A 21,955-nucleotide genomic window follows, 5' to 3' on the forward strand; every position below is an offset into this window, starting at 1 on the left:
CTATGAACTGTCTTCATCACTCTGTTCTCCTGATGGTGAAAGTACTGGAGCACTATGGCTGTTGTTGTATCATCCAGGTGAAGCTCCACATTGGTGCTGGTGGAGGGGAGTCCCTGTTAGCTGTAAAGCACTTTGAGTGGAGTCCAGAAAAGTGCTCTATAAGTGTGAGGAATTATTATTAAAAAATGCAAACATATAGACCTACAGTGAAACCTCCCAATACAACAGAAATAATACTTTACAACCCAAAATGCATAGATGTGGCTCTCATTATAGGTTTTATATATTTCTACTACGTAAGATTATTTACTGAAAGATTTGTCTGGAATGAATGGACTTGATCAGACAGTGATTGCTTGAGAATGAGTTCCCCAATCAAAAAAGGTTGAGAAACTCTGAATAATATTAATTCATTCATTTTCCCAGGGGAGGGCGCTAAAAAGAAAACAATTGAGTTTTCTCTCACTTTTAACCTTTTTTTCAGCTTCCGGAACACAAAGTGTTTACTTTAGTTGCAGTTTAACACTGATTTATAGATGGACTGAATTTAAATTATAGGATATTACGATATGCTGTTTGTTTTTTGCCTCGATTTTATTTTGTAGCAAAGCGAACAGAGTTTTTTAAAATTATAGCTAGTTTTGTTGAAATAACTTTTTTAAAATGACTCTAGATCTTGAGAAAAGTTCATTACTGTCCGTTGGCTTAGGTATAGCTGTGGTATCTAGTTTTATTAATGGTTCAACGTTTGTGTTGCAGAGGAAGGGAATATTGCGTGCTCAAAAGCGAGGTATATGACGTTTAGTGAAGTAATGTTATTTTGTTTGACCAAATAGTTAAGAGTTCATTTATAATAAATGCTAAGTTATGTATAAATTATACACTTGTCTTTTTAATATTATTTTAATAACACCATTGGTGCATAAGCAAGATCCCGTAACATAATACATAATGGAATCAAAATCTGAACTCATTCGTTGTACTAGAAGCTGATTATTTTCTTATTTGTATTATGAATTGTTTTTGTTTATATTTGTTATGCTGTTTCCGTTTGATTATATAATGCCGATTTTAAGCACGCTAGATTTTTGTTTTGATTTTCAGGCTGAATAAAGCTGTCATTGATTTTCACAGGCACCTCGTATTTGACTGAATACGTATGGTGGAGTGGAACACTGTGCAGTAAGTCTCTGGCTGCTAATATTTTCTGAGCTACATCTCCTTCTTTAGCCGTGTGAACTGTTGCTCTCAGCCTCCGTCTCTAAAACCTGTCTGCGAGTGTTTGTATCGTTTACAATGCTTTGATGCAAAACGTTCATTTCCGATATAAAATGTTTTATTTCCCAATATTTCGTACATCTTAAAGTTTCAATCAGGTTTAGTGTGATAACTATTAAATAAATAATGGAAATCTAGAATGGAGTACGGTGGTTGATATACAGAAGGCAATACAGTTTAACTTTATTTTCAGTGTAATGTGTAGACATTCCAGCAACAGAAGTTGCAAAAAAAAAAAGGGAATGGCTAAGATTCCAAATGTGGCACTTATTATATATTATAGTCCTTTCAAAATTATTTTCTCACTTTCTTTAATATGATCTTGTAATTAGCAGGTATGTAAGTTTAATAATAGGCTTTGGTTGGCAAATATTTTTCGTTGCAGAAGAAGCGTGTGTCACATTCATTGCTAAAGATCAAATTGTTCTGAAGAAAGTAGTCACATACTGCGAACACGACGTTTTCGTTGTATGTGGAGTGCTGATGACACCTAACGTCATCATAGACTGTAAGGTAGTAGAAGGCCTCAGAATAAGACTGTATAGGAATTTTTACGGACTTTTCAAAATTCTCCAACTAGGACATCTACTATAGAAACTCTCGCTTTTTTGTTTAAACAGTGATCATAGGTCAGATAGGGAATTTCTTGGCCTACAATGCTGCTCCTGCTGTCTTGGTTACACCACTAGGAGCTCTGGGTGTGCCTTTTGGGTGAGTCAAAAGTTCTAGCCTGTTTATTTGAGTTACGTGTAGCATATCCAGTTTGGTTTTCTTCCGGAATTACTCACCAGCCTGGAATGCTCACGTGTTATTGCAGCCTGTCATCATATCTTACGCAAACAAGTCGAGAAAACCCAGCAAGTCTTGTTTTTCTATTTTGATTTTGCTCCAGATAACAAATTTACAAAAGAAGTGAATGATTTCCTCACAAGAGTTAGTGTTACCTCACAAAATACTAGAAATTGATTATGCCTGTTGTGTTACTGCTGATTTGTGATAATTTAAGAGCGGGCCAAGCTAAGTGATTAATTTATTAAATACATAGGAAGTACTCAGAACTGAGAGGCTTAATTGTTTCTTCCATTTTTCACCATCTTTAATTGTTATTATTCTTAAGCACTATATGCTATTTTTTACTCTATATGCAAGTGCACCAGGACATAGCAGTTCAAGGTATTCAGCTTAATAATTACATTACAAATATTTGACTCCCTGATTCAGGAAAACAAACCTTTAGTTCTTGTAATTTTATTATGTCTGGGGTTACTGTAAATAATGTGCGTTTGATTTCAGTTTTGTTATTTATAATGTTTTTGTGTCTATAATGTTTTTGAAACCCTAGGAAACAGAGTCAGACAAACCTCAGTTCCAGCTTGAAAGTGCAAACTAAGCCCTGTCTACACTGCTGTTATTGGCAGTGTCTACTAAGTATACAGTTTTTTTATGGAAGGGAGATGGGGAAAACATGAAGCCTTTATTTGGGGTCAGGTGTGATTTTTAAAATAGTATCCTGAAAAGACTTTTTATTTTTTGCAGTCGTTTTTAGAAGTCATTCAGACTTAACTCTTGGATGAAGCTGTTTTTATGTAAAATCAAAAGGGATATTCATTGTAGCCCTATTTCATGTGGTATCCTGTGACATAGCTGTTTCCTGGTCATGATAATATAGCCTTGTTTTTTGTGTTTTAGGGCCCTGTTGGCTTCCTATGTGCTCCAGGAGCACCTCAACGTCCTGGGAAAGCTGGGCTGTCTGTTAAGCTGTGTCGGCTCAGTTGTCCTGATTATTCACACTCCGAAGTCCGAGAACGTGACCTCCAGGGCCGAGCTTGAAGAAAAGCTGGGAGATCCTGGTAAGTGAGGTTCCAGCATATTTGAAATTCCTTTAAAAGTGAACTTGATTCTTTTACACGCTGGTTGTGGTGTGTGGGAAATGTTGTAATGATTCATTTTTAAAAAATCATTTATTTTCTTTATCACTCCTCCATCTTTTTGTATGCATATTTGACAAGATAAGGACAAAATACAGATTCCATTGTGCTCCGTACAGATATGGAGACGAGCACAATCACAATAAAATTCTGTTGTATAATCAAAGGGTAAGGCTTTAAAATCTTCACTGTTTACCTTACCAGCATTGAGGTGTCTCTCGGCTGAAAACTTTCCTTATTCTATATCTGCTCTAACTTATAATTGTATAGGCTGTGATAAGAAACAGTTGTTGGAGATTTATTTTCTGATACGGTCACAGGAGTATTCCTCGTCATTGCAACTGTGCCTTTAGTGTCTGTCCTCTGTGTTAAGGGGCTTTTTCCTTTTGCAGTCTTCTTAGGCTACCTCTTTGTGGTTCTGCTCCTGCTGATAGTGTTGATATTTTGGATGGCTCCATCGCGCGGAGCCTCCAACATCATGGTGTACGTCAGCATCTGCTCCCTTCTCGGCAGTTTCACTGTGCCCAGCAGCAAAGGCCTGGGGCTGGCAGCACAGGACGTGTTTCGCGGGGACTCCTCCAGCCAGAGTGCGTTCTACCTCTTTGCGGGACTGCTGGGCACGCTGGCGGTCAGCATCCTCATTCAATTCGCCTTCATCAACAGAGCCCTGGAGCACTTTGACTCCAACTTGTTTGGAGCCATCTACTACGTGACTTTCACCAGCATGGTCACGCTGGCCTCTGCGGTCCTGTTCCGAGAATGGAGCAGGGTGGGAGTGCTTGACTGTCTGGGCATGCTGTGTGGCTTCACCACTGTGTCTGTGGGCATCGTCCTGCTGCAGATCTTCAGGGGTGTCACCCTCACTTGGAAGGATGTAACACCACCATCCAAGAAAGACTAAAGCCATCTGATTCTTCCTTGTAGTATGCATGGGTAGTTTCATAATTGCTTTGCTCTTTATTCGAATAAAGTATTCGTATTTTGATTTGCATATTTTATTTTGCCATGATTTTGATAAAGGTGTTATTAAAAAATAACCATGATACACTTGCATGCTGTATACTGATACATCACTAAGGGAATATGCCCATGTCAGGTCTCCTCAAGAAAACTGTTGGTGCACCTGCTGTTGTCATTTTCCTAATAAAATCGTCTGGTGCAGACATGCAGAATATTATGCTAATAGATGTGTACAGCAGACCAGCCAGTGGAGAGGATCAAGTGTGATGGTCTTAGCAGGAGTGTCAAGTCACTACAGAACTCCACTTCTAGTCATTCCTTGCAGTCTGACTGCATGGCTCTGCATTGATCAGGTCATTGGGAGCTGCCTCGCTATCCTTCCTGCTGGCCCGTATTGATGTGACATCAACAAGACAACATTCGTCCTCATGCTGCTAATGTAACAACAGCTCTCTTCTTAGATGAGAAAGTGACTCAGACTCATACTCAGACATGAGCCCTACAATCTGTGGAATGAGCTGAGACAACATGTGACATAGGGTGCATGCTTGTCTATGATCGGTGGAAATGGGATTGAATCCTACAAGACAATATGGCAAACTGGTGCAAAACGTGCATCGCTCATGCAATGAGTGTATCGCTACACGTAATACTTGTTTGCTTGCAGTGGTAGCCACATATGCTTCTAGCCGGTGAATTTCACACATCACCCCAGAGGATGATAAATGTTAATCGGCATAATGAATTTGCCCATGTCAGATCTCCTCAAGAAAAATATTGGTGCACCGGCTATTGTCATTTTCCTAATAAAATCCTGTGACTTTGCCGTAGTTAAAAGTGATTACTTTTAATACTCAGCACATGTATGTTATATTTTTTTAATCTGTCGTCCAATAGAATTGGATGCAAGTGTGAGAAAATAAAAGCTACAGACTCTTCGTGTTCACCCTACCAAGAATATGAAGCAAAATTCATACTACTCTCTGGTTACAGTCTCATTTGACTGATTCATCGAAAGTCAGTTAATTGAGGATTACCATGTTTGTTGTGCCTCTGTTCTTCCTTTTTTTGGGGGGGTGTTTTTCTATGCATGACCTGTTAATGCCATTGCACCAGTAATGCAGTAAACTAAAAATGGCAAACTTGTACAGTCAAGGCACTACTGTGTTGTAGTGTGTAGTGCAGCAGGACACATGGTGACTCATTAAGGAAAATTGCCATTTTTTGGATATCATCATGAATAAATGCTTCCTCACAATCTTTATTTCAAATTAATCATGTTTTCTAGTTATTATACTAATAGTGATATATTCTTAGATAAAGTTTTTCATTTTAAAATGTAAGTTTCTATTATGTTGAATGGATGTAATTTCAGATGATTAATTTATGGCACTGTACGGTTTATTAATATCACATAAAAATCCACTTCAATATGTTTGTACCACAAAAGTTAAAGTATTATATCCATCCTTTAAAATGTTATATAGATGGGATTATTTCCTATAAACTGATAAAGTACCCAATGAAAAAGTTTAAATATGAATATTTATATGTTGGATTCCAAGTGTGTTTTGTAAAAAAAATATTCTTAAAAAACTGCATGTGTTCTAGTTCTGAAGGAGAGATGTCAGTACCACAAAGAGAATAGCTAAAAGTGCTGATAACTATCTGTAACAGACACCTGACTGCAGTTCTTGAGATATGTTTTTACATATTTATAAAACTGCAACCTAGTGCACAATAATTTTGCAATACCAGCAAGGTTTATATAGCATACACTTTTACATGTAAGTGGTGATATTTAAATCTTTACTTTGGGGGCTTGTTAACCTTTAAACCTTTGTTACCTAGAATTTCTGAAAACAAAACTAGAACAAATTTAACATAATAGAAAATACTTTATGAAATGGTTTTTAAAACATTATTGTATTTACTTGCGGGACAGAAACCTTTTTAAACCAAAATTTGTCCGTTTATCTGATTAACTTCTGCTTGAATATTTTTTATTTGTTTATGCATGCAGGCATTCTTGTCTCTACTTCATTTATGCCAGTAAACTATATAAAAACCCCAAAACAAATTTAGGGTGGCTCTTTATAATACTTAACATCTTCTGTAATGCTTGGTTTGCAAAAATTCAGAATAAACATAATGTTAATGGTGTCAGAATATAAAGTATAACAACCCCTTAAAACACGTTTACCATTATTTTTCCACTCGTATGTGTTACTTGTGATAAACTACTGATATCTTTATAATTTATAAACTTGATCATGTTTGTGGCAAGTTGTACTGGTTTGTATATGTGTTTTCTTTTAAATTACTTATGGATGTTTGATGTTATAAATCTAATTATCCTTAGTTACTAAACTGTATCAGAAATTCATTGTTTCTGTCCGTTGTTTCCATACTTATACAGGGAATTGTGTAAACCGTGTTATGTATGTGGTTTTAACCTTTTATAAAGTGTACATAGAGAATAAAATGAATGTGTCTGAAAAGATAAGAATGCTTTTCTTCAGTTAACACATTTTTACTCTTCTTTTCCAAACCCAGTGTAGGAAGACTAAGGGAGACCTGTCCTACCTGTTTTGTCATATTTGTTCCTAATGTTATTGGGAAAGAAATACGGTAATGCTCACCAGGAGAAGAGTTATTCTAACATTTCATTTTCCATCATGATCACTGATCATGTTGACACCATATGTAAGCATTTTCCTTTCCTTAAGGCCCAAAATTTAATACTTGTGATTTAAAAGAAGTGAGAATAAAATTCACACTTTTTCTAAATAATATGCACCATTATTTTTCTTTACTGTAGAGTCAAAGAGCTTTTCAAACATTAAGTAACACAGCATATGTAGGTCAGCATACAATTTTACATTCTTTTCCCAAGAGAGCTTGAGCATTGAGCTGTTATATGACACCACACTACCAACAAAAAGACACCATATATCCTCTCATCTGTGTGTATCCACACATCAGGGATCTCTGAACAGCAGCAAAGCATCTACTATGGGCAGAGCTTGCAAATTATTTAGCGAGATTTGAAAAGAAATGTTGCATACATGGATGTTTTGTATCTGCCTTTGGTGTTACAAAAACAGAAAAAAAGTGCCTTATTTAGCTCCACTCCCAGTTGAGGCCTCTTTTTCCACCTTAATGTAAAAAAAGCATGGAAATTCACCTCCTGTTTTCAGCGCAGAAATGACGCCATTCTTACTAACAAAAATGGTAAGAAACAAGAAGAGTTGGTTCAGCCTATTGCTTATCTAAATACTTAATGAAGGACTGTAATGAGTCTGCTGCAGCTACATAGCTGTGTGGGCAGTTTGTTCCAGATCCTCCCAACATTGTGTGTATCTTAGATTAACGTTTCAATATCTTCCAAGGATTTTAAATACTTGAATTAAACCCCTTCATAATCCCCTTAAGTCATTAAAGAATTAAATTACTTTAACCGGTCTGCATGTGACATTAATTTGAGACCCAAAATTGTCCTCATTCGTTTAATTGGCTTCTCCGGGGGCAGCAATGTCTTTTATGAAATATGATCAAGAAAACTGAATAGTCTTCTAAATGATGTGTAGCTCATCGTATGATTGAAACATTAGTTCCTCACATCTAGAATTTTTACATCGTCAATATGGGTATCTTAAGTCTTTTTTATAGATTTAGTTTTCAAGTTCAGTGCTATTCAATTCATAATGTAATAAAGGATGTTCCTATCTACTGTACATGTAGTGCTCTGCCATTTTCAAAATTATTTTTCATTCGCTAGGCTCTCCAAATGTCAATGAAACCAAGGATAGGTGTGTACATACTGTAACATTGTATCCTGCTCAACAAACATTCTTTTATTTTGAAAATAACTTAAAATGGAAATATTCAAAAACATAAGTATTTCATACCATATGAGATGATGAGAGTGCCAGTAAATGGAATAAACAATTATTAAACATCACAGAAGACCTTTACATGGCTTGGTACCTCGCTACGTGTTCGACTCCTACCCCCCACCTTGCAAAACTTCATTCAGCTAATTCTGGTCTCTTGTCTGTCCTCAAATGCCCCTACACTTTATGGTTGATAGGGTCTTGGTCTTCTCTTGCTGCATCCCACAGCTCTGGAATTCTATCCCAAAGGATATCAGAGAGAAATCAAGCACTTTCAAAACATCAAATCTGCTTTACTTCTGCATTCAAGACCCTTACTGAAATTATGTAATTCTGCTGTCTCCTCTAATTGTGTGCGTTTTATTTTTACTGTACTGTAAAGCGCTTTGAGTAGCCATTTCTAAAGGCGTCATATGAAGTTTAATATGATATTGATTAATAACATTTTGCTCTGTTTTTGCTTTGGAATTTAGCCAACGCAGCGATCTCCCATCAGTGTGGTGTTCAATAAGCGAATGGTTTCAGCAACATTTACTAAAAAAAAAAATCATCCTCAGGCAACATGCGCTCACGTTGAACACAGCTGCAGGAGGGCAAAGCTCAGTGTTACTGAAGACTTCCTGGTACAGCTCACATTCAGGTGTCCGTCTCCTTGCCCGGTGTTTTCTATGGCAACCGCAGACTCCGGGCCCGCCTCCCGTGACGCTACTCCCACGCCCACTGGCGCAGGTGACGGGTGACGCAGCTCTGGTTGCTGTGGAGCGCATTGGGTCGGGGCAGCCCGAGATGTGGAAGCTCGAGAGAGGGTCACATTCGTCCTCCGCTTCAGTATCTCCCCGCAGCAGGTGAGTACTGAAGGACTGGAAGTGATTCGCAGGACTGTTTTACAGCTCAAAAGCGAGAGTAAGGCCCTGCGGAGGGGGGTCGCGCTACTTGAGGGATCTTCGCGGAAGGAATCAGCTAATGGCTAATGCCGGACTGTACCGCTTTAGACAGCAGGCGACGCCTCAGTGAGCAGAGTGAAAAAAAACACGTAGTGAACGGGCCGGGACCAGGCTAGTGTGTTTTAAGACTGTTTTTTGAGCTACCCAGTGATTCATCGCTCATACAATGAGGATTCGTGCTGGCAATGCTACAGTGGCGTTTTAAGCCCACATGATCACGCTTTAGTGGCCGGTAGAGGGAATAAGAAATTGAACTGTGCTCCCCGTAACCTTTCTGTAATAAACCGCCGTAGCAGAGAGTATCCCAGGTCTGGGCAAGTGAATCATGCAGAAGGACGTTATCGCAAAACAAAATAGGCGTTTTATCGGTAAATCAGGCTGAAATCATTACGAATCCAGATGAAGATGCGTGGAGGATGTGGGCGCGTTTCCTGGTTCGTTTGGATCCGCCTTCTGTTCCGAGGATCGAGCTCAAACACCCTTTGCTAAAAGCAGCTGATTGCTCATTCCGTGCCCAGCAGTGCACAAGCATTAGCCAAATATATTTTCGTGGTTATAGAGTATTCTAATATGGCAATTAAGTTACTACAGCACTTCTAAAGGCACGACGGCTAAGACTACAGCTGTATGCACGGTTGAATTTGCAGTGAAGTTTCAGCGGTGTCTTCGTATAGGCTGCTCTGACGCTCGCCTCAGATTTACCTTTTGGCTGGTCATGTGTAAAGGCTCAGTAAACAGTCTGCCCCTACTTATATTTACAAACTAGTGGAAGCAACCCACGATTAATTAAACACAGTGGTCTATTCCTTGACCTTGGTTCTGACCCTGAAAGAATGTTGCTACCCTCCTTGTTGTTTCATTACATGTAGGGCTATGTGCTGAAACCTTCCAAACTGCCAAGCCCACCCAAGGAAAGCAAGACACGAGTGAAGTGAGAAGGACAGACCTGCTCTTCAGTGGCAGGGGACAGTCAGCAGAGCTGTAAAGAGCTGAAGTTTAGCATGAGCAGGCATGCAGAGCTCCAGGCTTTTGAGGAAGGACGAGGCTATGCAGTTGTAAATTTAACGTGCCAGAACGGTATGAGATTAGTGTGGGTGCCTCATGATTAGAATTAAGAATTAAGGTGTTCAGCTTGGAAAGTCTGCACCTCTCCTGGGTCTAGTCAGTCACGACTCGGTTTAAAGTGTGAATAGGATACAGGAAGAGTTCACACACCACTTTCAAACCCCGTGCACTGACTACAGTAAATGGGGACCGAGCTGTGCGTGGAGAAAAGTTATTAGGGAAAATACGTGTAGTTCTGAGAAACAGCATCGTCAAGTTCCTTATTTGTCCCCATTTCGATCTGAGTGTCGTCAATCCGCACATTTATGAAGCTAAAAGTTTAGGATCTGTACTAAAAAATACAGATCTGTCCCGATTAACTATTATGTTGAAACAAAATGTCAAATTTATGACGTCCATTTATTTGTGTCCGCGTAAAAAAAAGGAAAATCTTTGAAAAGAACATGCCAAAACAAAATGACTTCACACTTTCGTACAGCAGTGTGTATACACGTAATAGGACAACCTGTTACCAAAGTTAACGTTAGAATGGTTCTAGTTTGTTTTTCACACTAATGTGGCGTGTGTTGTCTTCCAACAGATTCAGTTGTTGGTCTCCCCTGTCCCACTAATCAGGAGCTCGTCCGTCGGCTCATCAATGTAACAATTTCTAACCAGTCCTCTGCGATCACAATGGGCCAGGACAGGGGGAAATATGACTTCTATGTCGGGCTGGTTTTGGCCGTTAGCTCCAGTATTTTCATTGGAGGCAGCTTCATCCTGAAGAAAAAAGGGCTCCTCCGCTTGGCAAAGAAGGGCTCCATGAGAGCAGGTAAGTCGAGCTGAACCATGATCACCTCATCAGTGAAAAGAGTGTGCTCAAACAAGAGCAAGGCCTGGGCATCTCCTGTTCTGTTGGCTTCCCGTTTCTGATAGGATGCAAATTCTTAAGTTTCCATTCTGTTTCCTGCTGTTGAACTCCCTCCCAATGTGTCACAATGTGGGGGTACGTTTTGTTAATTTGTGTTTGTAGTAGCCTTTCCTATATTTTCAGGATATTTTGCAAGACAGTAGTGATATGAAAATAATTTCTAAGACGGGGAGTTCTTAGCCAATACATTTGTGCTGATATAATGTGCAAAGCAGGAACTTGCCTTTACCGGTGTGTTGTTTTTTTCGCCTTGCAGTTCTGCGGATTGCTAGGCCTAACGCTTTTATCAGCAGCGGTACTGTGTGTTTGCTTGCCATCAAAGCTTCATAGCTTGTATGAGCGGGTAGACTATTGCGGTAACAGTCAGAGTAGCTCTCAGCCTGTTGAGAGGGGACGTGTTACAGAACTTTGTCTTTACTTGTACCATGACAGCCCCTCTTAGATTAATGTAGATCTTGAGTACCTTCTCTGGTACATGCATTATACATTTTTTACAGATAAGGTCTGTTTTTTTTGGAAAGTAGAAAAGCTGCTCATTAATCCATGCATACAGTTTCTCCTGACACATGTGAATTAGAATCTCTATGTTTAGACAGATTCAGAACCTTTTCTGTTATAGTATGGAGTCCTGCCACATTCAAATGAGAAGCCTTTACACAATGATTTTAGTGTATCTAACATAATACCAGTACAAAAATGGGAAAGGCATAATCCAAAAATCCTCTCATAGACTGGCACTGTGCATCATACAGGGCCTCATGCAGATATTCATTCTAGGTGACTAGTGTGAGGATTTTAAAGGAAAATAAGGCAAATCCTTTGTGCTTCAGTGTAATAGTTATAATATAGAAGAGTTTCACATACATACAGTATGTGTAATACAGTGAAAAGTATAAGTATTGGGACAGTAAAGGAATATTTGTCACTTTTGCTGCATACTATTGAAATGTATATTTCGGCTCAAAAGATAATAGCAGGAAAAGAATAACATGTCAGCTTTTATATCTAAATATTTTTTGCAAACATGTTAAACGATATTTGAACCAAAATGTTCTTATGTTCAATCCCCCCAATTTCTGATGGACTTCTGATAGGTATGGGATGGATTAACTTAAAGTATATAAAACGTACTGCCTTTAATTGAGACTGCGCAAGTCTGCGACCCATCGACATCACCAGGCTGTTGAACTTAACTCAGCCACTTTCAGTGCAAAATGGGAAATGCACAAACCGTTCCCATTGTTGGTGGGGTTTGCTGGCTTAAGTTTCCTCCAAATAAGATGCATGTTCAATAGGATTCAGCTCGGGAGACTGACTTGGACAGTTTCCACTTCTTCCTCTTGAGTTCATCACTGGCTATGTGCGCAGTGTGTTTTGGGTGATTGTCTTGCTGCAGCACAAAGAGTTCGGAGGTTATTTTGTTGGACAAGGGCAGGCAGTGTTTCTGTACACTGCAGAATTCATTCCGCTGCTGCCACCATCAGTTACTTTATAAGTAAAGGCCAGTGCGCCCGTTCTAGAAGTTAGCATGCGCGGCAAATCCTTGACACTGCTTGCTTTTCCATCACAGACGAGTCTCTGGTCTTCATCTCGGTTTGTTCCTCCTAACTCAAGAGGCAGACCCAGAAAGTAAGCTCCAGAGGTTGGAACCAAGGCTGCTTATTGACAGCTCTTTTATGTGCTTGCAGTTAATGCAAAATGGATCACTGAAGTCATTTGAAACAGCTGTCAGCCATTTGTCCCAATACTTCTGTTCACCTGAAATGGTGGGATTAAACACAACATTGTTCTAACATGGCTAAACTTGTAATCAAATATCCAGAAACAAAAGCTGAAATCCTGCACTTTTGCTGTCCCAGAACAAATGCATTTCACATTATGTACACTGTATACTGTCTATAGTATACTGTATATGATTATATGATGTATACCTTTTATGATACCTGTATTTACCTGTTCCTCAACTGATGGCGGGATATACTGAGTGTTTTGTGAACTTTTGGAGTCAGTTTGAGGTCAAGTATATGTATATATTTGCATAAGAGTTGTTCTTATTGTGTCTCATACATTCTTACTGTATATTCTTGGCTCTATAGGTCAAGGTGGTCATGCATATCTCAAAGAGTGGCTGTGGTGGGCTGGTTTACTATCAAGTAAGTACGGAAGGTCAGGCTTTTCTTTTTCAGCTAGCAGATTCAGTGTATTCCATCTGTTTGAGCCATAGCTTCTAAAAAGCTTTGTTACGTGAAAAGTTTTAAAGATATGTGTGCCTTGCAAAATCTTGGAAGTACGTAGGAAGAGTTTACATCGCCTTACACTTATAATGGCTTTTTATTTGACGCTTTAGCTGGTTAATGAGGTGTTGTGTTGTGGCTTTGTGTGTTATTGCAGTGGGTGTTGGAGAAGCAGCCAATTTTGCTGCTTATGCTTTTGCTCCAGCTACACTAGTCACACCCCTGGGAGCCCTAAGTGTTCTTGTGAGGTAAGTCATTTTAATGTGGATGATAAATTGCTTATTATCCCCTTCTTTTAATTGCATCCTATTTGGCAATTTCCTATCAAGTACAACTTTGTAAAGCATTTGGAATAACAGTATCCCCTAAGGACTGCTGAAACAGCCTCTTTGCTGATAGGAATGTTATGATGTTTAAACCATGAACCTATTTCCAGCTACACACAATGCAACCTGTGCAAATGTTAATGCAAATAATGTCATTATTATTACTGAAGTATTTGTAGGTATGTGAAAGGAAATCTTTAACCTACACATACTAGTCTCTGGTGACTGATCACATGTAATCATAAAAACAGTTGTAAATATGATTTGATTCATCCTATCAGATTGTAATCATAGATTGTGTGCAGGATATAGCATTAGTTTGCTAAAATAATCCTTTGGCTTATTTGTTATGATGAATTGTAGTGCCATCCTGTCCTCATACTTCCTGAATGAGCGATTGAATCTGCATGGGAAGATCGGATGTTTGCTGTGTATTCTGGGGTCGACAGTGATGGTTATTCATGCACCTCAAGAAGAAGAGATAAATAGCCTGGAGGAAATGTCAGAAAAACTGATAGATCCAGGTAAAGACCCCCATTTTACCAGAACAGAAGAAAAATGCTTCACCAATTTATCTGTTCTCCAAATGTAATTTTTTTTGGCTTAACATGTTAATAATATCCCATTAATTCTAGGTAAAATGAAACACATTGCAAAATGTTAAGTGCACTGCACAGGATCATTTCAATTTTATTAGTCCTTGTTATATAGACGAACAAAATTTTCAGGGAATACCAATGCATTCATTGCTCCTCTTGTCTCCTCTCCAGGCTTTCTGGTGTTTGCAACCTTTGTTGTCATTGTTGCACTGATCTTCATTTGTATTGTGGGACCTCGCCATGGACAAACCAATATTCTCGTTTATATAACCATCTGTTCTGTAATTGGAGCTCTGTCTGTGTCGTGTGTGAAGGGCCTGGGCATCACCATCAAAGAACTTTTTGCAGGGAAGCCCGTTTTGAGAAATCCTGTGTCTTGGATTTTTTTACTGAGCCTTATAGCTTGTGTGAGCACGCAGATCAATTACCTGAACAAGGCGCTGGATATCTTCAACACTTCCCTCGTGACTCCTATTTATTACGTTTTCTTCACCACATCCGTGCTGTCCTGTTCTGCCATTCTCTTCAAAGAGTGGGAGCACATGGGCTCTGATGACATCATTGGCACAATCAGCGGGTTCATCACCATTATCATAGGCATCTTTTTGCTCCACGCCTTCAAGGACGTCAACATTAGCCTGGCGAACCTGCCTGTGTCCATGAAGAAGGAGACTCGGGATGGCAGTTGTGTCAATGGGATGGTGACTCACAGCACCTATGAACTGCTGGAGAATGACATTACAGTTCATGCACAAGACGATGGCCCTGATCTTCCCACTGACAGTGTCTCCCGGAGAAATGGCACTGTGGGAGCCTTGTAAAACCATCAAGAAGCAGACAGCGAATGAATGCTGTATTCTAGGTTAAGGTTTATTGTTGCCACCGATGGCGGGAACTTCTGAATTCCACAGGTGGAAGCTTTGTGGGTGATCAGCAACAAATACAAAATACAATCGGATCTTTTTAAAGTGTGACTTGGATGGACCAATGGATTGTATTGAGATTTTTATTTGCCTTATCTATCACAAGATTCATATTTTGTAATTTAACATGGCTACATGGTTGAAGTTTCATTATATTTCCATGTGGCATTGTACTGTAAATACGGTTTTTAAATTGCATCGTTATAAGTACTTTCTGTACCGATATTTACATGCACTGAGTTTATTTCTACAACTGAAAGAGCCATTTCCTTATGGATTTGCTTTAACTTTATAATAAATCCAGTCCTTAGTGAATGACTGTTGTAGCTTTAATACTGCTGAACATGTTACTTTTTCCCAAAACTAGAGTTTTATTGGCCTTCTTTGCCTAACATACAGTTAAAATATTTAAAAGTAAACATGCATACCATATGAAAAAGAAAAAAAAAACATTTGGAAATATTCTAATTGTAGAGTTTATTGCATAAAAGATGCATGCTATTTCAGCATGCTGAAAAAGGTGGAAGCTGAATTTGTGACAGTAACTCATAAATATTAACTTACAATGGAAATATGTTTCTAAGTCGGTCTGCAGAATTAAAATCGTCAGGTTTTTTTACAAGAAAGTTGCCATCTTATGGTACCGTACAGATCAGTTACTCATGGTTACATCACATGGTAATGCAGAGAAAGTACATACATGCACCTTTGTAATAACTGGAGATGTATCTTGCAAATGTTTTTTGCTAGACATATTCCAATAAGATTATTTTCATCAGCATTGAGTATTCTTCAAATGGATAAGACATCTGCGGAGAATATTTATCATACCACTTTTGCATTGCTAGACTTAACTATTGTGATATATTTTAAACATTTTGATAACGTTTGGAGCGTTACATAGCAATGCTTTAACATTTATGTAGGCAATGGTCTTCACCATTGATCCATGCATATGTAAATCTCTGAAATCCTTAGTAGCACAGCAATAAATTCATTTTCCCCTTCACTGACCTCACTAAGAAGGCCTTAGAATACAGACTACTGCATTATATTCATCAGCACAAACACAGCATGGTTGGAACAGTTGACTACAGTCCTAGTCTAAGCCTATAGAAATCATTCTCATTGCCTTCTTTTCTGTTTGCAATCACAGTTTGTTGCAGGAATATTCAAGAAAATCAAACTCAGAAAAAAGCATGCTGACTTGGAGCACTTTTTGTAGCTAACAAATGCAGCCAAGTATCAAGGAGAAGTTTGAAAATATTGTTGTTTGAGTCAATGAAATCAAATGCAACAGTGTATGTTTGTACTACAAATAGTGAATGTTTTGTTTATTAGAAATGTACGTAGGGGAACAAGCTCGGCAGACTCCTGATGAACAGCTTAATGGCAGCAACCTCATGCTGTAGAACAGTTAAAATGTTTTGGAAGCTTGTCCAGAGAGGGTGTAGGAAATAAGGACACCGACAACTAAATATTAATCCAAATGTCTGTGGAGCTCTTCCATTGTATGAACCTTGCTCAAACCAATCACAACGTCTGAACAGCTGACAACAAAGACAGTAGTGAAAATATTTCCAAATGGTAAAGGCCATAGGGCAGGGGAAATGTAATTTAATTGCTTTTTGTAGCATTTTCCAGAAATATGCCAGAAAATAGTCACATTTGCTTGGTCATCACCTAGTTAGAGTGGAGCCATCAAATAGCCTTACTTCACGTATACTGTATATGGATCAATCATGTATAGGTATTGTGCAATAGCTGGGAAATCAGATATTGTTTTTATTGCACAATGCCTATAAGATTATTCTTGTGGGGCTGATTGATCATGGTGGGTGTTGAGCTTCAACCACTAGCACTTTGGGGATAATGAGGTATAGTTTTGTCAGTGTGGCCAGCAACACCAGTGTTCATTACCAACTTGAGGTGAACTTGAATCTGCCCTCTGCATACTTAAAGGATGCCCAAGCCCTTTTATATACTGTAGGAGGAGACCCACTTTACCAGTGCTGTACCCACCCATGAGACACATTAGTCTCTATACAGCAAGGGAAGGTCAGGGGGGAAGCTAGAGAAATTAAGTTCAGGCTGAACAGGGAAGGTTAGAGAAGCCAGATTGTGCAATCCCCAAATGGAATTTATCCCAGATACTGCAGGTGGCATGCCTACGTACTCTCACAAACAATGCTATGGGTTCTTTAATAACAAAGTAGTCGACAGCTTGGTTTAACGTCTCATTTTGTGGTCGCTTCTACATCATGGTGTTCCCAAGCACCAGACTAGAGCGCTGGTTTGAAAACTGTGGCCTAGAGGGAAGAGTGGCAAATACTGTTCCATGAGCACCATTTATAGCACCAACCTTGTTTTCCTTTAAGGTCTCGCAACCCAGTATTGACCAGGTGCAATCTTCTTAGCTTTTGAAATCGGAGATCAGTCTCTTCAAATTAAGAAACATATCTTTAGTTTTGAAACCTGGTGCAGAATTTGTTCATCCCATAATAATTCTTTGCACTGTATAGTCTTTTTCATCCCAAAGGCTAGGAGGTGGTAGGCCAGTCATTCTGCATACCCAAAGAAATTACAACACCCATTATGGAGGGATTTTAGGAAGGGCAGGCTGTCCAAACCCAGCAGGATGATTGGAGCCAGGACACTGGGGTTAATACTTCTGCTTTTACGAAAAGCAGAATGGAATCTTTCATGAGGTGGTCAGGATCTCGGTCTAACATCTCATCTGAAAGGCTTTATCCTTTCCACTGTGGTGGCAAAGCCATCACCTGATGCTGCTTCTCATTTGTTTTTACGTTTGTGTTAAGAAACCTGCCCCTGTTGGGGACAGAGTCATTCTATCCATCCCTCCGAGGTGGGAGTGGACACTGGACAGACTAATGTCCTGAACCATTTCAATGAACCTCAGCTCTCTACGGCATAGCAAAGGCTATGACGTTTGGTTCACAACTTCAGCTTAAAAAAAATAGGTGACTTCAGTGTTGTTGCTGAATGCGCTGCAATCAAATCCTTGATGGATCTTGAAAACATTGGTGTTACTTTTGACCACGTATGATCATTTTAAATGCGTATCTTACAGCCACTTACATAACAAAAGGGAAAAGACTACTCTTCTGCCTGATATATCTGTAATATTGATAACATGCCTTAATTTAATCAAGATTAGACTATTTTCCGCCTTACATACTAGAGTATCCTCAAAACAACTCAGTCTTCAGAATGTTAACGACTACTGCATCAGTACCTCTCAGTCCCCTGAGCATTACAATCTCAGTGCATTAGAGTGCACGTCATGTCATGTATCATGTATTAGGCACTGAAAGATTTAGCTCTAGATTATCTTAAGGACATCTTACATGAGCGTAGCCCAAATCTAAACCCAAGGTCTGCTGAATCATGCTTTCTTTTCTGGTACAGATCAGGATCCACACAATCAGCAAGAGTTTTCTCGTGTGCGTTTTAACTCATTCCCCAAATTCATCAGACACTCTGCAACTGTGAACTGTGAAAGATGATTTTTTAAAAATCATCTTAAAGACTAACGTTTTTGTCTAAGCTTATGATATCTAAATTAAACGATTTAATTTGCTAGTTTGCAGTTGGTCTTCCTTTTGCTTGTGTTGTGTATTGTGTGCAGTACGGGGCACTCGAGTTTTTTTAAAAGATCATTTAATAAAATTGTATTATTATTATACATATTGGAATTTGGAACAATTTACAACTACTGTCAAGGAACTACCAGTATCATCAGCAATGGAGTATGAAAACACTAACACTTAAGTTCACAAGAAGGCTCATCAGGCTTCTCACAAAACAGACAACAGCACAGAAATATCTGATCTTGCTCAGTATACTGCACACTTCCCATGGGAAATTTCACTCAGTCACCCAGAATCCCTGGTCTGGGCCCAGCCTGCACTCCCAGAAGGCAGTACTTGTGAAAACCCTGTGGAAACGCAGACATTACCAACTGCTGTTTGCACTCTATTTCACTGGATCTGAAAACAGTTAAAGGATCACACCGTAAAGCAGGATAAAAAGCTCAGATCACCATTATTTTATTGAATTCAAATGCAGTTAAAACAATTCAAATAGAAACAAAGGCAATTTATAGTTAAAAGAAAAAAAATCAAGTGAGTAAACTTGGTTTAGTTCTGTAATTCAGATTAAGGTTATATGATCAAGTCCTTTTTTAACCTAGCATGCAATTGTACTATATCACAAAGTATTTTCTAAAGGCACTTTATTTGAGATTGACTACTCACACTTCACCACTACTAACCATTTTACCATTCACCCTTTTATAAAAACCCCTTGACTTCTTAGCTTACCCCTTTTTTAGAAAATAAGGTATAAAATAACTAGTGCAGGAACAAAGGTGGCATTTTATATTTTCTGAATTCTGACCAAAATGTATTTACTTGGATATTTGCTTGAGAAAGGTAGAAAAAGTAATCAAATGCATTGTTAAAAGTAGAAAAATATTCAAGAAATACTGTTTTTTTTTACAAAATAAAACAACGGACCTCAGATTACTTGGTAAACGTTATATTAATTTCTGGAATTGGAGATAGCCTTTAGTATATAATCTACATATATGATGGGTCTTCTTAAAATGACAAATGGCAAATTTTGCTTAATAAACTAGTTATCTAGGTCACTGTTAGATGATGAAACCCGAATAACCGAGTCAAAAGTGTAATTAACATGTGGTTCGCACACAAATTTAGAGCTGATGCCTGTAAATTTGAAGTCGCTCGCATTTATTATTGCCCAGATCTTGATGACAAGCCATTTGGTTTTTTTTAGAAACACTGACTTATTGAAAGCCTCTATCTTACAAGCTGCTAAAAAGTCTCTGCATACAATGCAGTCAATTCCACCTGAAAAGCAAAATAAACCACATTTCTCCCTTTTAATTTTCTATCTTTCATAATTCCATTTTAAACGTCGAGGTTCTAATCCATTCTGAACAATTTTATTATACGCAGAAGCAGAACTGTTAACTGTATGTGTCAAATGGGAAAAAACAAAAGCCCGTCTTGAACTAATGACTCTGATGTACAAGTCAGTATGACTAGATGTCTCCTTGCCTATGTCTGATCTGTTGTCACTTACAATAGACGAGTGCCAATACTGTAGCAATGGTTTATTTCTTAACACTCAAAACAGGAACTTTCATTAATCGCCACATCAGGTCAGAATAATCTGGATTTAGCCTCTCACACTCAGGAAAAACAGACCTTTGACCAGCAAGTGCATGGCACAGCCAGGCTGTATGGAGCCCTGCCTGGTGATGGACCTTTCACGATATACAACACAGCTTGAACAACTCCAAGGCATGCAATTTCTCCCCTCAGAGCAGGCCCTCCTTAGGAGTGGTATGTCTGTTTCATCTTTTCAGTTCTGGTGGATGCCAAGACTAACCTTTAGCAAAACAAAGGTCATGCAAATTCCAGCAAACGTGGTACAAATACATCGGTGTGACTGCTCAAGTCAGTGTTTGACAGACATCAAGCATTCAATACTCTAATTTTGTTAGGAATTTCCAGCAGAACGGTGGAACATTGCATCCCATGTGAAATTTGCACAGAAAAACCCCGATCAATTGCCGTTTAGCTTGAGAATCACAAATCAAAAAAGTCAACTGCAGATAATAAACCCCAACAACAAATTAGTGTCTTCGATGCTTAAAAGAGCCAGAGAAAAATGGAAGAAAGAAATAACAGATATGATGAAATTAAGACAGAACTTTTAAAAAGAGCTTAGCAAGAGCTGGTGGTTTCCCCATGTGCTGACAAAATGTATGAGTTATTAATTGCCAGTTGCTGTGTCAGAGGTTCAGCTTCCAGAAACTGAACTGAAAGAAAGCCCCCTTTTTAATTGCAAATGAGCAAGCAACAGAAATACCACCATCTGCCAGTGTCTGTCAATTTTGCAGTTATGGAACAGGGTATAGTAAAAGCTGTTGTAAAATTTTGATTTAGGTTCAGCAATCTTATACTTATTTCTAAGCTATTTAGATTGTGAATACTCTTCTTTGTTGAACGTATTGTATAAAAGTCAGGAAATATTCATGAAATGTGTTACTTCTGCCATGACCCGCTCACGAAAAGTGAAATCTTCTTCGAGATAAGTACAATCCCCTGTAGTGACAAGCATTTTTGATTTCTGTCAACTGTAAATGCTGACACTGACTTTTTTTTGTTCTGATACAAGGGGAAACAAATTTATTTATATCTTCCTAAAGCACTAAAAAGTTAGTATGGTTGCACAATACAAAAAACTCTTTATAATGCCTAAATATGAAAATTTTGAATGGGCTATGAGCATTACTGTTTCTTGCTTATTTCTTTAATAAGGCACAAGCGTTTGTGTACAGAATCCTCCTCAAAATACCCGACTTAAGGCCAGAATGACAGGCTTATGTTTTCAGCTCCTATAAAGCTGCAATGTCCGGACTCATCGCCAGTCAACTGACAAATGGAGGCAGATGGCAGTGGTGATTGAAGTTGGAGACCTCAGTTGCTGGCCAGAGACTGGTGGATTGGTGGCTGGAAACAGCGAACGTGCTCCACTGGCGTGTTCTCCCCATCCCCAGACTTCAGATACTTGTTTAGGATGGCAAAGATCTCGTCGTTCAGCACCTGGAACTTGCGGATCCTGTCCACCATTTTCTTCAGAGGCTGAGAAGCAGAATTAACAAGCAATGAATGAGGTCCTTCCCCTACTGTTGTTTCAGACGTGCAAGTCTATGCAGGGACACAGTGTGTTTCTTAGAAAGCGCATTAAACCATAAGTAAAGTCAATACAAAAGTATAGCACTTCATTGTATACACCTTCATTGAGAACTTTAAGTCAGTCATGCATTCATGTGAAT

At 38.8% G+C, this 21,955-nt stretch overlaps 3 protein-coding genes across 4 annotated transcripts in view; 2 read left to right on the plus strand and 1 right to left on the minus strand.

The window, feature by feature from the left end:
• Window positions 1–531: 531 nt before the first annotated feature.
• On the plus strand, window positions 532–5,550 carry nipa1 (NIPA magnesium transporter 1). The gene is made up of 5 exons (XM_088914286.1): window positions 532–790; window positions 1,135–1,182; window positions 1,899–1,989; window positions 2,968–3,128; window positions 3,599–5,550. The coding sequence occupies exons 1-5, from the start codon at window positions 664–666 to the stop codon at window positions 4,105–4,107; spliced, it is 936 nt and encodes a 311-aa protein (XP_088770412.1). The 5' UTR covers window positions 532–663; the 3' UTR covers window positions 4,108–5,550.
• Window positions 5,551–8,783: 3,233 nt separating this feature from the next.
• nipa2 (NIPA magnesium transporter 2) lies at window positions 8,784–15,378 on the plus strand. Of its 2 annotated transcripts, none has more exons than XM_088913033.1 (6): window positions 8,784–8,907; window positions 10,652–10,882; window positions 13,078–13,134; window positions 13,373–13,463; window positions 13,905–14,065; window positions 14,312–15,378. In XM_088913033.1, the coding sequence occupies exons 2-6, from the start codon at window positions 10,744–10,746 to the stop codon at window positions 14,959–14,961; spliced, it is 1,098 nt and encodes a 365-aa protein (XP_088769159.1). In that variant the 5' UTR covers window positions 8,784–8,907; window positions 10,652–10,743; the 3' UTR covers window positions 14,962–15,378. The 2 variants fall into 2 exon arrangements, with proteins under 2 accessions (XP_088769159.1, XP_088769160.1); XM_088913034.1 differs by lacking the exon at window positions 8,784–8,907 and adding an exon at window positions 10,008–10,083.
• Window positions 15,379–19,112: 3,734 nt separating this feature from the next.
• Window positions 19,113–21,955, minus strand: part of cyfip1 (cytoplasmic FMR1 interacting protein 1) — a 63,936-nt gene continuing 61,093 nt past the window's right edge. Inside the window, exon 31 of the mRNA XM_088913032.1 lies at window positions 19,113–21,761. Within this exon, the coding sequence (XP_088769158.1) occupies window positions 21,597–21,761 (165 nt within the window). The 3' untranslated portion in view covers window positions 19,113–21,596. The remainder of the gene's footprint in view (window positions 21,762–21,955) is intronic.

This window comes from Atractosteus spatula, chromosome 4, assembly GCF_055471065.1.
Source record: "Atractosteus spatula isolate fAtrSpa1 chromosome 4, fAtrSpa1.hap1, whole genome shotgun sequence".
In the NCBI taxonomy this organism is placed as follows: Eukaryota; Metazoa; Chordata; class Actinopteri; order Semionotiformes; family Lepisosteidae; genus Atractosteus; species Atractosteus spatula.

Bases quoted from the DNA above. Each gene is read 5' to 3' on its own strand.
- nipa1 (XM_088914286.1), top strand. From the start codon at position 664: ATGACTCTAGATCTTGAGAAAAGTTCATTACTGTCCGTTGGCTTAGGT. The intron at 791-1,134 runs GTATATGACGTT...TGATTTTCACAG, and splicing joins ATTGCGTGCTCAAAAGCGAG to GCACCTCGTATTTGACTGAA. The intron at 1,990-2,967 runs GTGAGTCAAAAG...TTTGTGTTTTAG, and splicing joins GCTCTGGGTGTGCCTTTTGG to GGCCCTGTTGGCTTCCTATG.
- nipa2 (XM_088913034.1), top strand. From the start codon at position 10,008: ATGAGCAGGCATGCAGAGCTCCAGGCTTTTGAGGAAGGACGAGGCTAT. The intron at 13,135-13,372 runs GTAAGTACGGAA...GTGTTATTGCAG, and splicing joins GTGGGCTGGTTTACTATCAA to TGGGTGTTGGAGAAGCAGCC. The intron at 14,066-14,311 runs GTAAAGACCCCC...TCTCCTCTCCAG, and splicing joins AGAAAAACTGATAGATCCAG to GCTTTCTGGTGTTTGCAACC.